The 18,332-nt window shown below is 39.4% G+C and overlaps 1 protein-coding gene across 1 annotated transcript; it reads left to right on the top strand.

Moving 5' to 3' along the window:
* The first annotated feature begins 16,006 nt into the window (after window positions 1–16,006).
* On the top strand, window positions 16,007–18,119 carry LOC140890828 (probable polyol transporter 6). The gene is made up of 2 exons (XM_073298938.1): window positions 16,007–16,465; window positions 16,621–18,119. The coding sequence occupies exons 1-2, from the start codon at window positions 16,354–16,356 to the stop codon at window positions 18,030–18,032; spliced, it is 1,524 nt and encodes a 507-aa protein (XP_073155039.1). The 5' UTR covers window positions 16,007–16,353; the 3' UTR covers window positions 18,033–18,119.
* The last annotated feature ends 213 nt before the right edge of the window (window positions 18,120–18,332 follow it).

The following is an 18,332-nucleotide window of genomic DNA, read 5'->3' as shown; positions in this document are numbered from 1 at the left end:
GGTATATACCGTTTTTACATCGAATTTTTTTTTTTCTATTTTGTAAAAAATTAAAATTTATTGTTTGAAAATATTATATATTTTTAAATTTTTATATATTGTTTCGGTATTCAAGTATATACCAAAATTTTCAAATGTCATACCGTTACTTTACTGAAAAATTCTGTATCGTTACTGTACCGTTCCGAATTCTTCTGTATGTCGAAAATTCGATAAATTCGATATTTTTTCGATACGACAATCTCGATATACTTTCGATATCTTTTCTCACCCCTATATGTATCGCAACAAGTACAATCTCATCATTAGATCCATCCAAATCAATTCATTAACTAATATATGGTAGGTAGAGACAATTTCATGTATTTATGTTCTTAATGTGGATCATGTCTACATTAAAAAATATTTTTTCATGGATTGAATCGAATAAGAGATCTGTCGTATTACTAATATACATTAGGTATACACTTTTGATTTATATATTCACAAAAACTAAAAGAATCTTATCGCTAAATCACAATGTCACCGTATTAAATTTTGAGAAATTAGCAACTGGAGAAGAGGAGGCATCTTATTTATCATGTCCTACATGAGTGACAAATCCATTAACATTCTTAATATTTTTAGGACCATCAAATACATAATTTATATTTATCAAGAAAATTACAAGGGGATTTGAATAAATTTCCAATTTAATGGAATGAAAGAGAAGCCCCTGAAGAATAAGCAGTTAGTTTCAGCCCATTAGGGCAAAAGGAAGGTGGCTGCCAAAACGTAAAATGGAGGAAGATTAACCAAATCATGGGCCATGATAACTCGATCAGAGAATAATCGAACAAAAGCGAGAGGAATGATCATAAAGTGAACAACGCAATCACTCAAACATTACTCAAATAGAATTTGGGAGAGCTTCTAAGAAGCACTTTTATAACGTTCATATTTGTTTTAGCTTCTTACAAAGTTTATATTTTTATCTTCATTTTTCAATTTCTTTAAAAAAACATGTTGATTTCAATTCTTACGCATAATCACATGTCCATACCACTTGAAGAACTTTCAGTTCATTTTTCAGTAATTTCGTTTTAGTCACGTCAAATCGAGGAAGAATGGAATGGATATTCGAATAGGGATCCACATCATTTGGTAATTTAGAAGTTATATTTTTTTATGGTTTACATAAAAAAAAATCGTGTTTTGCTTATGCGACACACCCGCAAAATTCAGAACTAACAATTTGACACGTGCTCTGGGACACCAAGGATTGTCAAAGTGGAGAGAGTTACTAACAAAAATGGTTGGTGATTTTCATAAAAATGGAAGATCTCATGTCGAAAATGATAGATGATATCTGAAAGAACTTAAGGTTCTTTAGTGATTTTGTAAAAGTGATTAAATTTATAAATTATAAAAACGTGAAAAAAAAAATCAAAAGTTGATAGTGTTTGGAAACAAAAGTGAAAAACTAAAAATCGAAGTTGGGTAGTATTTGATAAATAAGTGATCATAGTGATCATAGTGATTTTAACATTAACTTTTTTTTTATTACCAAAATCACTTTTGAAAAATCATAATCATCATATGACTAGTTTTTGGATTTCAATTAAGTTAAGTAGAAGTTAACACATAAACTAGATTTAAGGAACACATAAGAGTGATTTTTTTAAGCCAAAATCTAACAATAATTTTTTTTAGTGATTGTAAAAACTCTCTAAAATAACCAAGAAACCAAAGTGGGAGGAGAACCAGATTGAAGGAACCAGAAACTTAGTGCAACATGATATGAAGTTCCTTCGGTTCAGAAATGAACAAAGACGTCTGGTCATGTCATCTATTCGTGGGTTTGGTGGTTTATGATGATTCAAACGAATGTATATCATCTGAAAGAAATTTCCTATCATAGAAAATGATTTAATCATTATAAATATCGAATCAATCATCATTCCAACAAGATACGAACACAATAAACTGAGAAAAATTGAGTGTGAGAAGATTCTGCACTCTGATTCCTCACCCTTTTCAGTAGAAATTTGTTAACACTGGAAATTTTGGGTAGACATGACAACCATATCTACGTCTTAGATTTAAGGATGAGTTCCCACAGACGACGCAAAATGTTAATACTAGAAAATGTTGGGTAGACGTGACAACCTTTTCCAATGAGATCTCTACTTCCACCGTCGCCTAGATGCAAAGGTCAGTTATCTGCACGGAGAAAAGAACTCGTGAACAGGCGTTGGAAGAGTTTTTTGGCGTGACCACTCCGATGCCTAAGCCAATATAGGGCTTATAAGAAAATAAAACTATCCGAAAGTTATGCAACAAGGTGCGTAATATATATGTGTATGAGATCTCCCAAGAGTGAATCAAACCTGGTATTATAGGGAATTAAGAGTACCCCACGAAAACTCTAAGAGAGTCTCACCGATAGGAAATATTATCTTTCCTGATCTAAAATCAAATTTCCTTCCTTATCCTAGATTCTTGTTATCTTACAAGATATAATCAAATCTTGTATAAAGGAAACAAGATCCTTAGAAAATATCTCATCACTTTCATGCACTCTTTCTTCTCTACTCCGACCTCACTCGGCTCCAGCCACCAGTACTTGGCACCCCGGGCTTCTCATCTCTCTAGCCTTACAAGTGCAAACACATCCCCTTGACTGTTATTAATGCTTCCCCATCTCGGGCCGAGTACTGTCTCCTACTCTTTGCCCTAGATTAGCCCGTGTCCAAACATCCTGCCTCTGTCCCGAGACCTCAGCTTAGGTCACCTCTAGGACGAGCTATCTGATGGCCCTTTCTCGGGTCCTCGTCCCTCTGGCCAACTCACTCTCGAGGTCGGCCCTTATGCGCCCGTACTCTGTCGTTTAGAGATGCCTGCCCCGAGGATCCGTGTAGTAACCCAGAATTCATTTTAAGATAATAATATGTTTAACATTATTAAGGGTTAGTAATTAACCGATTCCGGGGCTTAATCGAACTTCAAAATTAAGAATTGGGTTTCCATTATGTGGGCCAGTTCGGACGGTCCGAAGAGGACTTCGGACGATCCGAACTCAGCAACTCGGGGGCTTCGAAGAGGACATGTTGACTTCGAAGTTAAGGCACGTTCGGACGGTTTGAACCAGGATCAGACTGCCCGAACTCCCTTATTCCAAGCAGGCATGATTACTCAGCCATGGATTTTGAAAAGTTTCAAGCATTGGACACTTCGTATGATCCGAAGTTCATCCGAAGTGGAGATCGGACGGTCCGAACTCGACGTGTTCTGCATGCAGGCGTTGAGCTGGATCAGATGATCCGAACCCGAGTTCGGAGGATCCAAACTTGACCAACTTTGGGGTCTATAAATAGGGCTCATTCGAATTCATTTTGAAATACGAATTTCGAGTTTTCTTCTTCAGTTATATAGTGTGAGATATACACTTAAGTGTCCTATCAGTTATTATAGAAGTTCTGGAATAACCAAGGTGTGGTTATAGTCATCAAGGACTAGCGACTCCAAAGGACTTACTACGGACGAAGGTATGATCCAGGAATCTATTTAAGTTTTGGGAGTACTTATTAGTTTAGTTAAGGCTTATAGAACTTGTGTAGAGATATACTGAAATTTTGAATATAGGCTTGAAACCTAGGATCCTACTAGACTTGAACTAGCCTAGAGGTACATACACATTGACTGAGATTGCCAACGAGTATACATGTTTATGTGTTGCATTTATTTGGAATTATTATATGGTATAATATATGATTTACCGCTTTCCATATTCATATGTCATGTGCATATACACGTTGAGCCTATACCTTGTTATACCTGATTATAGAGCTGCTCAGCTCTATATTTGTTAGTCTGTCACTGAGAGTACCGCGAAGGCGGGGACATGTATGTCTGACTAATCTGGTGTACTAGACGAGTGTGGTTGTACCCAGAGGTTGATCTGCGAGGTTACCACATTCATGTGGGGCCTGTACTGAGCATGACTTATCAGATGACCCTTTAACAGTCATCACGGTTGCATGCATCATATGCATATGTTTACTCATGTTTATGTACTAGGCGTTAGCGCTCATGTCCTAGTTGTTATCTTGGACACCCTATTCCACGGGGCAGATCGCAGGATGGACGGAGTAGGTAGTTCGAGGCAGGACTAGGGAGCAAGAGCTTTGAAGAGTAATCTATACAGTAGGATTCGATATAGCTATATAATGTTTACTGTAGTAGCCCGTGCCCTAATTGAGTAATTAAAGGATTAATGCTAATTAATTGAATTAGGTATCGGACGGATCGGAAGCTCCGAAGGCACGATCGGAAGCTCCGATGAGCGATCGGAGGCACCGATGTTATTACGTCAGGCATGACGTGTGGTTGGATCGGAAGCTCCGATCAGGACCGGAAGCTCCGATCACCCCTATCCGGAGTCATCAAGTGATATTTTGACGCGTGGCAGATCAGGATCTTCGGAAGCTCCGATGGCAGGATCGGACGTTCCGATCGAGGTTCGGACGTTTCGATCAAGGATCGGAAGTTCCGATCGTTGTCTATAAATAGAAGGCCGAGACTTCACTTTCATTTGCCAATTCCGAGTTCTCCTTTCCTTTCTAGTCCTTTTGGAGCTGTTCTAGTCTTCTTAGGCTTGGTCCGGAGGTCGGCGAGGCGTTCGGTAGTCGTAGCGGAGTTGTGCCCAAGTTCTGGAGGCATTGACATCAAAGGGCTAACGACGGACGAAGGTATAGCTTTTGCTTCCTATAAATATTTAGGAGTATGCAATAGCTTAGTTAAGGCTTAGAGCACTTTAATGATAGTAGTATCATTTGGCAGTGTAGAGCAGACTATAGGCATGGACCTAGAGTTGGTAGAGCTTTCACTGTTTTGAGGTACGAAAGTATTGTTCGAGATATCCTGACTGAGTATGCATGTATTATATGACTGCATGATTTATATGCCATGATATTATGCTGCATTCATTTGCATCTTGCTGTATCTCCTTCGAGATGTCTGTAGTAGGGTTGTACCCTATCCTGTTAGTGGATGGACTTCCATCGATTTGGGTCCGGCGTATCCACGATTATCTCGGTATGGGAGCCACCTCCTGAAGCGACGGCACAGCGTGCTACATACCAGGGCCCGGTCTGTCTCTGTTATCTGATCCTTGACCTCGAGTCTATAGGGAGTTCACTTTGCATGCATGTATACTCATACTCTCGCACTGAGCGTTTTATGCTCACGTCTCGTACTCTGTATTTTCTGGACACCCTATTCCATGGGGCAGGTTTGCGATTGGACGAGGAGGGTGGATCCAGGAGGGGCTAGTCAGTGGTTGGCCAGCTGGAGCTTCGTCTAGGTTTTATTACTGTTGTTTGGGTTTATACAGCTATTCGATTTGGTTGTATATTATTGGATAAATTACAGATTCCTTTACATGAGATTGTATAATGTTTATGGTTTCCGCAGTTTTATTCTGATATCTGTATAATTAAGTTAATTGCATGCATAAGTTCTGTTTAGTAGGTGATCCGGGTAAGGGTCACTACATTTACTTACTAGTTGTTTCAATATGGTTGTATCACTACTAATAAATAAGCTTGAAACTTTTGTACTAAGCTGATATGTAAATTATGGGTTCTGTTTCCGCACATTTTTCTCTGATTAGTATTATTTCTTTAATTAAGCTTAATGCATGCTATTAGTTGTCAGTTAGTAGGTGATTCAATGCAGGATCACTACATTTTTGGTATTAGAGCATGCTTAGATTTTGGGATTCGTACTTGGGATTTAGTTAGTTTTGAGTAATTTTGCGCATTTGGGATTTTAATGTTCAATTCTTTTCATATAATGGCTGATGGAGGTAACGAGAGCCATGGTAGTGTTGGCCAGGGAGGTGGTCATCATCGTTACCATCGCCATCATCATGAGGATCGACATCATCCTCACGAGGTTAGACGTCGCTACACTATCAATAAGTTTATGCATGTGGGACCGAAACCCTTGTTAGAAGGTGAGAATCCTGAGGAAGCAAGGACCTGGATGGCCATGATCGAGAGTGCTTTTCGTGCTTTCGAGTGTACAGAGGAGCAGAAGATGGAAGTTCTAGAGTTTGTTCTAGATGGGCGTGCACGTTTATGGTGGGATACCAAGGTAGCTCAGGCACGTACTGAGAGAGGACGAGTGACTTGGGAGGATTTCCGACAGCAGTTTCAAAAGTTATATTTTCCTCCAGCTGTCCGTCAGGCACGATCGATGAAGTTTCTTACACTGAGACAGGGATCTATGACTGTCGATGAGTATCAACAGCGATTCATTGATCTACTACCTTACAGTCCCTATATCAATGAGAGTGATTCGTCCAAGTACGATATCTTTCTGCAAGGCCTGAATCAGGATATCTATTCACAGGTTGTTGTCTGTGATGATTCGACATCTTATGAGACTCTGGTTAATCGATGTCGTCAAGTGGAGAACAACAATAGACGGGCACAATTGATGATGTCAGGATAGCCTAGTGGATTTCTTGGGCTAGGGCTCAATCTGTTGTGCAATCTGGACCTATGTCTTCTTCTACTACTACTTCTTCTGGATCTCGTGGTTCACGAGGTATGTTTTGGTTTGGAAAAAAGAAGAAGAAAGATGAATTTTGCAGTCACTATGGTGGGAAGCATTCTGCAGCTTCTTGTCGGAAGGCTTCTGATGTTTTTTTTATTTGTGGTGAGCAGGGACATCTGCGGAGAGATTGTACTCAGCGTATGGGAGCTGCGAGTGGATTGGGATCACAGATGGGATCTCAGGCTTCTACTCATCCACGTCAGCAGCCAGCACCACCTAGTTCTTCTAGTTTTTGTCCACACACACAGGGGCAGGTGTTTGCTCTGTCTCAGGATCGGGCTACTGAGGTAAGCGATCGCATGTTGGCAGGTACCTTTCTGTTATGTGGTATTCCAGCACTTGTTTTAATTGATACTGGAGCATCGCATTCTTTTATTTCTAGCCATTTTGTTAAGAGACATAGATTACCTTATGTATCATTAGACCAGGATTTAGTTGTATCTACTCCGCTGGAGCAGGAGGTAGTAACTAAACGTCTAGTGATGGGTTGCCTTCTAGAGTTTGAGGGTCACGTGTTGTCTGCTAATCTAATGATCTTAGCAATGACAGATTTTGACTGTATTTTGGGAATATATATGCTGACTTTGTATCACGCTACTGTGGATTGTTATCAGCTTCTGGTACAGTTTCATCTGGATGAGGGTGATAGCTGGTACTTCTATGGTGAGGGAGCACGACCTCCGATGCCACTTGTATCGGCTCTGGAGGCATGTCATGTCTTAGAGTCAGGTGGGGAGGGCTACCTCATTTATGCAGTTGATATGTCCACGAGTAGTTTGGGTATTAATCAGTTATCGGTTGTCAGCGAGTTTCCTGATGTATTCCATGATGAGATTCCTGGTTTTACTCCGGTTCAAGAGGTTGAATTTGGTATTGATCTGGTACCAGGAACAACGCCTATATCCCGAGCACCTTATCGTCTGGCACCGTCAGAGATGAGGGAATTGAAACAGCAGTTGTAGGATCTGCTTGATAAGGGATATATTCGTCCAAGTTTTTCTCCGTGGGGAGCACCTGTTTTGTTTGTCAAGAAGAAGGATGGATCGATGCGATTATGTGTTGACTACAGGCAGTTGAATCGTTTCACCATCAAGAATAAGTATCCTTTGCCGCGAATTGATGATCTGTTCGATCAATTACAGGATACTTCTGTCTACTCCAAGATAGATATGAGATCTGGATACCATCAAATGCGGGTACGAGACTCAGATATTTCTACGACTTCTTTTAGAACTAGATATGGGCATTATGAATTTATGGTAATGCCATTCGGTCTGACGAATGCATCGACAGTCTTTATGAATCTGATGAATCAAGTATTTCGAGAATATCTGGATAGATTCGTCATCGTCTTCATTGATGATATTATTGTTAATTCTCATGACAAGGATGAGCATGTACAGCATCTGAGAATTGTATTGCAGAAGCTACGAGAGAATTAGCTGTATGCAAAATTGAGCAAGTGCGAATTTTGGCTTAATCGGGTAATGTTTTTCGGTCATGTGATTTCTAGTGAAGGAATATCTGTTGATCCAAGTAAGATAGAGGCAGTGCTGAACTGGTCTCGTCCGAAGACGGTTGTTGAGATTCGAAGTTTCTTGGGTCTAGAGGGTTATTACCGTCGGTTCATCAAGAATTTTCACAGTTAGCCAGGCCTTTGACTCAGCTTACATGGAAAGATTTTGTCTTCATTTGGTCCTCGGATTGTGAGGAGTCATTTCATGAGCTGCGTAGATGTCTTACTATTGCACCTGTGTTAGCTCTACCTTCTGGATCGGGAGGTTATATTCTCTATACCGATGCCTCTAGTTAGGGGTTAGGATGTGTTTTGACACAGCATGGACATGTTATTGCCTATGCTTCTCGACAGTTGAAGACTCATGAGAATAATTATCCAGTGCATGATCTCGAGTTAGCCGCCATTGTATTTGCGCTCAAGATCTAGAGGCATTATCTTTATGGCAAGAAATTTGAGATATTTACGGATCACAAGATTCTGAAGTATTTATTTACTCAGGTGGAGTTGAATATGCGATAGAGACGCTGGATGGACTTACTGAAAGATTATGATTGCGAGATCAAATATCATCCAGGTTCTGCTAATCTTACTACTAATGCCTTGAGTCGGCAGGTGAAACTTTATGCACTTCAGACTAGTGAATTAACTCATATGATTCAGGAATGCTGTTCACTGAGTTTTACAGTCAAGCATAAGAAAGGAAGAAATGAGATTCGTTTGTATACTATATTATCTGAGTCAGCTTTGTATTCTCGGATTAGGGACGCTCAGATATATGATGTCAAGACTCAGCGATTGGCACGTCTAGCCAATGGAGTTAATACATCTGGATTCCATTATCAGGCAAATGTTTATTGTGCTTATCGAATCGAGTGGTTGTACCTGATGATACGGAGCTCAAAAATGATATTCTTTCTCAATCTCACAGGAGTAGATTGTCAGTTCATCCTGGAAGCTTGAAAATGTATAAGGATTTGCGAACTAGATTCTAGTGGAAGAGGATGAAGTGAAGTGTGTATCAATTTATTTCTTGATGTTTGGTTTGTCAACAGGTCAAGGCTGAACACCGATGACCAGGTGGATTACTGCAGAATCTTGAGATTCCCGAATGGAAGTGGGAGCATGCACTTGCCTATGACTTCACGTCAGTGTGATGCTATCTGGGTCGTTTTTGACCGTTTGACGAAATCAGCACACTTTATTTCTTACAACCGGGAGTATTCTTATGATCGCATGGCACGCTTATACATTTAGGAGATAGTGCGATTGCATGAGATTCCAGTGAGCATAGTCAGTGGTAGAGATCCACGGTTTACCTCACGTTTCTGGGATAGTTTTCAATAGGCGTTGGGTACCACTCTGAGTTTGAGCTGAAACGACTATATATATATATATATATATACATATATATATATGTACCATAGATATGCCCATACATATATGCGTCACTACTAAAAATAGTTTTATTCCATGTAATATAATGTATAATAAATTGATTGAACTCTAGCAATTTAAAAAGCCCGAATAATTAAAGGAAACGCAAGCGCGCGAAATACGGTATCGCAAAATGCGGAAATACATAGTTTAAAATTCCAACCACAGTCAAATCATAACGTGAGTAGTAATGTGGCAAACATGCAGTGTAAGTAGTTTAGTACAAGCCATAGACCAAAACTTAATAAAGTGCGGAAATAACTACTGCAGAGGTCACGGGCAAGCCAGCTAGCCGCAGATGCTCAGAGGTCCTCGCCACCAGTTGAGACCACATCATCAGCTATTGAATCACACTCACCTGTACTATTTAGATCTAGTGAGCCTAAAGGCCCAGTATGCTCTATAATATACATAACGAGTACTACTATATAAAATCACATGCAAGCACATAACATATATAAAAATAGCCTAAGGGTTCTAATGCATGCATGATTGTAAAATCGTATAAATCATACTAAATCGTAAACATAATCATAACATAAATACGTATCATAAATATGGCATGTTATAGTCATAAAATCTTTACTGTGGGTCATATCAGTGAAATGTGACCATAAACATAAGCGATTGATCAATCTAAAACCAACGTACGCGGCGGCGAGGTTCACCCAACCTTAAGACGGGGATTCCCTACGCCTCATATGCCACTTCACCCAACCTTAACACGGGGATCCGTAGGCTCCTGAACATAATTTCCACAATTCAAATCAACTTTCCAAAAATATTTTCTTACATGCCATTATCTTAATATATAAAACATATGCATGAATCATGAATTAAAAATATCAGTTTTCCTTAAAAAATTTGCCCGTAAATATATATTTAATTTTTTTTATAAAAATCATAATCATATCAAAATATTACATATACGTCTATTAAATATATATTTACGGACTATTTAGTTTGTCACGGCTGGTTCGAGTTGCTGCCCCTCAACCTAAGCCCTGGAACTAAGTCTGGCCCAATTACACTTATCTAATTCCTCAAGCCCACACTTATACCTTAAGCCCAAATAATTATTTTGTTTAAGCACTAATAAAACAATTTCTAGGCCCAAATAATTATTTAAGCCCAATTGCTAACTTAAGCCCAAATAATAATTAAGCTCAGTTTAATAACTTAAGCCCAAAACATAAACTTGGACCCTAAACCTATTGGACCCGACCCGGACCACTAACCATGACCCGGCTTCCCAAAGCCCAAACACACGGCCCAAAAAATTCTCAGCCCATGTCTCGCCTACATCACCTCGGCCGATCATTTCTTAGCCTCTTTTCCCCTGCTCCGGCCACCCATGGCCGGAGCCCGGCCGACAGGATCATCCCGAGGTCCCGCCGATCCCTCTAGGCCAGTCACGGCTCGAGCCTTGCCTAGCTTGGTTCGAGCGTGGCTTATTTCTCAAGCCCTGCTGCGCGCAACATCACCTACGCGCAACACCCAACCACCACTTCAGCCCTTGCGCCTCCCCTCCCTTAACCTCATCGGCCCTCAATCTATAGCCACTACCAGACCATTTCCTCAAACAATCAGCACCAAGATCGAACCAGGGCACTCCCACTCGAAACCAGCCTCAAAAAAAATATCTTCGAGAAATCAAGATCCGAACCAAAATCATGCGTGAAACTTAAAATCAACCACAGGCAAATGCACAACACATATTTAAACCTCGAAAGCACATATAACGATCTAAATGGCGACATCAAAGAAAAATCGAACATGCCTCAATCCAAAAAATAAAAGTATAGAAACGAAGCTCGCGACGTGCCGATCAATAATCCGTATAAACCTTGAAATTTAAACAAGATTTGCGTGTAGTGTGTGCAAGTGAAAGAAGCGGAAAGGAGTCCCTACTTCTCAGAAGAAATGGCGTGAGGAAGATGGTGAAGGATAGGGCTTCTATGGGGTTTTAAAAAGTCATAGATCTTGGGCCCTAATAAGCATATTGGTTAATTGAATATGGGCTCAGAAAATAATTAAGAAGTTAGCCCAACTCTAATATTTTGGACAATTTAAATGCTAATTTTCGAAATAATAAGGCCCAAAAATTTAAGATGTCCTTAAAGCCATAAAAATAGTCTATTAAGATGAAAAATGGGCTTCCTAAATATTTATATATATAAAACTTAAATTTTTCTATAAAATAAACCTTAAAATAATTATTTTTGGCTCTTAAAATTCTTTGGACAAAAATTTAAATAAAACTTTTATCACGGTCGATCACCGACCGGCTATGCGCTCAAAAATAATATTTTTTTTTAAAAAATTCATAACTCTAAAATATTCGAATTAAAAATCCTAAATAAATTTATAACACAAAATCATGATAAATAAAAGTCATTTAACCCCTTAATTTATTTTATAATTATTTAATTCTATTTAAAATATTAAATTTTCTAATTATGCATACGGTTTAGCGTGAACGAAATTTTAGGCGTTATATGAGCACTGCATATCATCCGAAGATTGATGGGCAGTCAGAGCGGACGATTCGTACGTTGGAGGATATGCTACGTTCTTCTGTCATGGATTTTGGTTTGTCTTTGCAGGATCAATTACCTTTGATCGAATTCACCTACAATAACAGTTATCATCGTAGTACTGATAATGCACCTTTCGAGGCATTTTATGGTCGACGATGTCGTACTCCGTTATTCTGAGATGAGATAGGCAAAGGACAAGTTGAGGGTCCCAAGTTGGTGCAGCAGATTGTAGACAAGGTAGATTTGATCAAAAGGAGAATTAAAACTGCTCAAGATCGGCAAGCCAGTTATGACAATATTCACCGCAGGCCAATTCAGTTCGAGCCTGGTGAATATGTATTCTTATGAGTGTCACCTTTCAGGAAGGTGATGAGGTTCGGTCTGAAAGGCAAGTTATCACCTCGATATATTGGGCCTTTCCAGATACTGGAAAAGATCGGAGATGTTGCATATCGTTTGGCGTTTCCGCCATATCTTTCCAGTATACATGATGTTTTTTATGTGTCGTTACTTCGATAGTACATAGCTGATGAATCTCATATTATCCAGCCTACTGATGTTCAGCTACGGCCCAACCCGGGGGCTCCGAAGAGTACATGTTGACTTCGGAGTTAAGGCACGTTCAGATGGTCCGAACCAGGATCGGACGGCCCGAACTCCCTTATGCCAAGCAAGCAGGATTACTCAGCCATGGATTTTAACAAGTGTCAAGCATTGGACACTTCGGACGATCCGAAGTGGAGATTGGACGGTCCGAACTCGACGTGTTCTGCATGCAGGCGTTGAGCTAGATCGGACGATCCAAACCCGAGTTTGGAGGATCCGAACTTGACCGACTTTGGGGTCTATAAATAGGGCTCATTCTAATTCATTTTGAAATACGAATTCTGAGTTTTCTTCTTTAGTTATATAGTATGAGATATACACTTGAGGGCCCTATCGGTTATTATAGAAGTTCTGGAATAACCAAGGTGTGGTTATAGTCATCCGGGACTAGCGACTCCAAAGGGCTTACTACGGACGAAGGTATGGTCCAGGAATCTATTTAAGATTTGGGAGTACTTATTAGCTTAGTTAAGACTTATAGAACTTGTGTAGTGATACGGTTAACTTTTGAATATAGGCTTGGAACCTAGGATCCTACGTACTAGACTTGAACTAGCCTAGAGGTACGAATACATTGACTGAGATTGCCAGCGAGTATACATGTTTATGTGTTGCATTTATTTGGCATTATTATATGGCATGATATATGATTTACCGCTTTCCATATTCATATGTCATGTGCATATACACGTTGAGCCTATAACTTGTTATACCTGATTATTGAGCCGCTCAGCTCTATACTTGTTAGTCTGTCACTGAGAGTACCGCGACGGCGGAGACATGTATGTCTGACTACTCTTGTGTACTAGACGAGTGTGGTTGTATCCAGAGGTTGATCCGCGAGGTTACAGCACTCATGTGGCGCCTATACTGAGCATGACTTATCAGATGACCATTTACCAGTCATCACGGTTGCATGCATCATATACATAGTTTACTCATGTTTATGTACTGGGCGTTAGCCCTCACGTTCTAGTTGTTATCTTGGACACCCAATTCCACGGGGCATGTTGCAGGATGGACGGAGCCGGTAGTTCGAGGCAGGACTAGGGAGCAGGAGCCTTGAGGAGTTATTTATACAGCAGGACTCGATATAACTGTATAATGTTTACTTACTAGTTGTTTCGATATGGTTGTATCACTACTGATAAATAAGCTTGAAACTTTTGTACTAAGCTGATATGTAAATTATGGGTTCTGTTTCCGCACGTTTTTCCCTGATTAGTATTATTGCTTTAATTAAGCTTAATGCATGCTATTAGTTGCCAGTTAGTAGGTGATTCAATGCAGGGTCACTACAATCCGTACCGAGTCAGACGCATTCTCGTACCGAGGCAGACTCCTATCCATATAGCAAAAATAGTTTCATCAAAATATTTGTGGTTTGAAAATTGATATACTGCAGATATATTATACAAACATTTGATTATCGAGTTGAAAGATATCTGATATATTCGGGGTTTTTTTTCAAGTGTGCACTTTGGAAAAAACATTCTTAAGAATCCATTGTATCCTGGAAGAACATTTGCTTGGTCCGTGACTCCGAGTGCATCACCGTAATGGGAGCAAAAAGTTTTTTAGGGAAAGTGAGTGTACGCATCTTGGATTCGCATATCTGGTTCTGTAACGGGAAATTTATGCAGTTCCTTGACAGCAGCATAATACAAGAAAGGTTCCTGAGCAGAAGCTGAATTGAAGAAACCATATCCCACCAATATGTATGTGCCGATGCGACTAGTTTACAATTAAACACGAGGGACAAGTATAAATTTTGAAGTTTTATTGGGAAAAAAATTTAAAATAAAAAAAGTGGTGCAAGAAGTTGAATCTAAATTAGAAGTTCTGGTCAAATCGAAATTTGAGGTAAATACTTTGTGATTGTAAAGTTTATTAAAAAAATAACAATTTAAACTATAACCAATATTATGGATATATTATGTTTTTTTTCCTATTAAACATGAAAAATAAAAAAAGATCTTAAAAAAATAAGATAAAGGTCTATAATTTTTCTTACGATATTTGTATAGGATTTGCTTGGTGGGCATTACATGTTTTTTTTTTTGCTTGGAGGAAGTGGGCATATATCAAGTTTTTGGGCCATGATAAGTACGTGAACCCACTTCTTGTTAATGGCTATCAAAGCTCTCATATCCCCACAATTAAGTCGACCAATGCCTATAAAACTACATGTCTTAAAGTGTTCAAACTCTTAAGTGGATTAATTGACTTATAGGATCATATATAATTTTCATTTTCTTTTGACATAATAGCTTTTGTTGACTTGTTTTTTGCATCTTGTTGATTTAGATGTTATATGTAATATTTCGGAAAATTCGATTTAGTAATCTAATTTTCATATTTTTTTTTTCTAATTTATCAAAATTGTATTTTAGTTATATATGCAGACATGTACTATTTTCCATAACACTTCATTCCCCAACTCCACTTTCAATCACACTTTTTATGGCACTTCCAATCACACTTTCAAATTGCAAAAAACTTTTAAATAAATTTAACCTAACCGAGACCGATCGGCGATCTGGTTCCAAAAGGTTCATCATGTGCTAACAAAAAGAGTACAAAATCATAGTCGAAAGCACGCACGTGCAATGCACACCTTTTTAAAATACGTGTCTATATATATATATATATTTATTTATTTATAATTTATTAAACACGTGAGACTCACTTAATCAGCATTCATATAATATAATTAGCGCAAATATAAAACCGATATGTACAGATCGAAGATACCCATTTGATTTGTATGATGTATGTAGACAGCGGTCCAATTTTTTGAAAAATTGATAGTTGACTATTTTGAATGCATCCAAATCCAATATATATATAGTTATCTGAATTTTATATTTCATTAATGTCTGTTCACATGCTTGCAAACTCAAAAAGCTTTTGCATTCTTGATTCTGTATTTTTATCTTTTTCCCTAGCCATAGCTATATCAAGAGTCCCAAGTCGGATGCACGCGTTTAATCCGGGGAAAACAAAGTTATTTGGACCTTCTTTCTGGGGATTCTTATCCACTTGTTATCGAATTTTGGATAAAAATTAATTAATAAACCGCTATAATTATGGGACGGTGATTAGATAAAGAGAAAAATCTGATGAGATGAAATCAATTTTATGAGACGGACGACATATCATATCCAAATATTAGATTGTATGTTATTACTTTAAAGACTGTATATGAATCGAGCCGACCCACGATGTGAGAAGACGTAGTCTTGCAGCAATTTATATATATATATATATATATATATATATATATGGTATGTCATTTAATGAAACATAGGCAGTCCTTTCAGAAAATCTCTGTTCGTTTTTCGTTTCTTTTTGAAGATCGTTTGATAAAATCTTTGATGAAAAGGGAAAAACTACATTGAATATTTGCACGTTTTGTCCATTAACCAGACGAAAGGGATTTTGCATTAATTATAATTGGCTGTGGTGTGAAATATATATATGTTTTCCCACGCTGCGGTATAAATTAAATTAAAATATGAGGTGTTGAGATAAGGGGTGGGTTCCACGAGGGGTTTTTGGAATTGGATTTAAGCGTTTACTTGGTGAGTTTAATTCTTTATGTTTTCGTATGCACAGAAGACAAATTTTCTTTTGTAGAAACTCCCGTGCATGGTTGTAACAATGGAGGCTGGTGCAAATGCATTCGAAGCCCGAAAGCTCAACAAATATGCATGTGCTTGTGCAGTGGTCGGCTCCATGATATCCATAATCTTTGGCTATGGTGATTTTAATTCTCGTTTATTTTCGTTAATTTTAGGATCTTAAAAACGTTACGTGAATAAAAAGATGTCATCCGGATGAATTATTGATCTGGATTCAATCTGAGTAGTCCGTGTAATCTTCTGATCATGTTGAATCTTAAATTAAATTTTGCAGATACTGGAGTGATGAGTGGAGCCATGATCTTCATAAAAGAAGAATTCACGATCAAGGAAGGTCAACTGGAAGTCCTGGCGGGAATATTGAACCTGTGCGCGCTTGTGGGATCTCTCTGCGCCGGAAGAACCTCCGATTACATCGGCAGGCGTTACACCATAGTCCTGGCCTCCATAATCTTCATGCTCGGCTCCATTCTTATGGGATATTCGCCCAATTACGGCGTTCTTCTCGCCGGAAGATGCACGGCCGGAGTCGGCGTCGGCTTCGCCTTGATGATTGCTCCTGTGTACGCCGCCGAGATTTCTTCGGCCAACACTCGCGGGTTCCTCTCCTCTTTACCGGAAATCGGCATCAGTGTTGGGATCTTGCTCGGTTATATCTCCAACAACGTGTTCGCAAAACTCAGCCTAAGGCAAGGTTGGAGAATAATGCTCGGGATTGCAGCAATCCCTTCTCTTTTTCTTGCAATCGGGATCCTCAAGATGCCCGAATCCCCCCGGTGGCTGATTATGCAAGGGAGATTGGGTGAAGCCAAGAAAATCATGTACAGAGTCTGTGATGACAGTGAAGAGGCAGAGCAGAGGTTAAAAGACATCAAAAAAGCCGCGGGGATCGACGAAAATTGCACCGATGAAACCGTATCAGTCCCCAAATCCAAATCCGCGCAAGGCGAAGCTGGTATTTGGAAGGAATTGCTATTCAAGCCGACCCCGACCGTGCGGAGGATGCTGATCGCCGGAGTGGGGATACATTTCTTCGAACACGCGACAGGGACTGAAGCTGTGATTCTATACGGCCCAAGAATCTTCAAAAAGGCGGGCGTGATGGACAAGAAGAAGCTTCTGCTAGCCACAGTCGGAGTGGGGCTGACAAAACTGACCTTCATAACAATCTCCACCTTCATAATCGACAGAGTTGGCCGGAGAAAACTTCTTTTGGTCAGCATCACCGGCATGATCGTAGCCCTTACAGGCCTCGGAACCTGTTTAACTATGGTGGAACACGCGGAAAAGAAGCTGCTGTGGGCTCTTGTACTGAGTTTAATCTTTGTTTATATGTTTATAATGTTCTTCAACATCGGGCTGTGCCCCGTTTGCTGGGTCTACAGCGCTGAAATATTCCCCATGAAGCTGCGGGCGGCGGGGGCCAGCGTCAGTGTGGGAATGAACAGGGTTATGAACGCCACCGTCTCCATGACATTTCTGTCGCTGGCCGACGCCATAACTTACGGCGGCGCGTTCTATCTATTCGCCAGTGTAGCGGTGGTGGCATGGTTCTTTGTGTACTTCTGCTTACCGGAGACCAAGGGGCGGAGGCTGGAGGAGATGGAAGAGATATTCAGCAAAGGCGCTGTAAGCTCCAAGAATAATAATGGGAACAGGCAATTAGTGGAGCTTGTGGATACTTGACATATATAAATTATACAAACTCCAACTTAATTTGTGTTTCTTGTTTCGTGTAGTTAATTTCACGTTGGTGCATCAAAATGTGCATATGGGACTTGATATTTTGCGTCGATTTCTATAGATTTAAATGGAAAAAAAGTGATAAAAACTTTTCACATACAAACAATGTAGTACTCGTTTACGATATCAGACTCAGTTACCAAAAGTGAATCGTCAAATTTTTTTGATGTTATTCTAACAGTAGATTGTTGGATATTCATTACTAAGAATATATAAAAATTTCGAACAATTTGTTTTAGGAGG

The sequence above is a fragment of the Henckelia pumila genome, chromosome 3 (assembly GCF_033568475.1).
Source record: "Henckelia pumila isolate YLH828 chromosome 3, ASM3356847v2, whole genome shotgun sequence".
NCBI lineage: Eukaryota > Viridiplantae > Streptophyta > Magnoliopsida > Lamiales > Gesneriaceae > Henckelia > Henckelia pumila.
The sequence above is the reverse complement of the archived record's forward strand: the minus strand, read 5'-3'. Positions and strand labels throughout refer to the sequence as shown.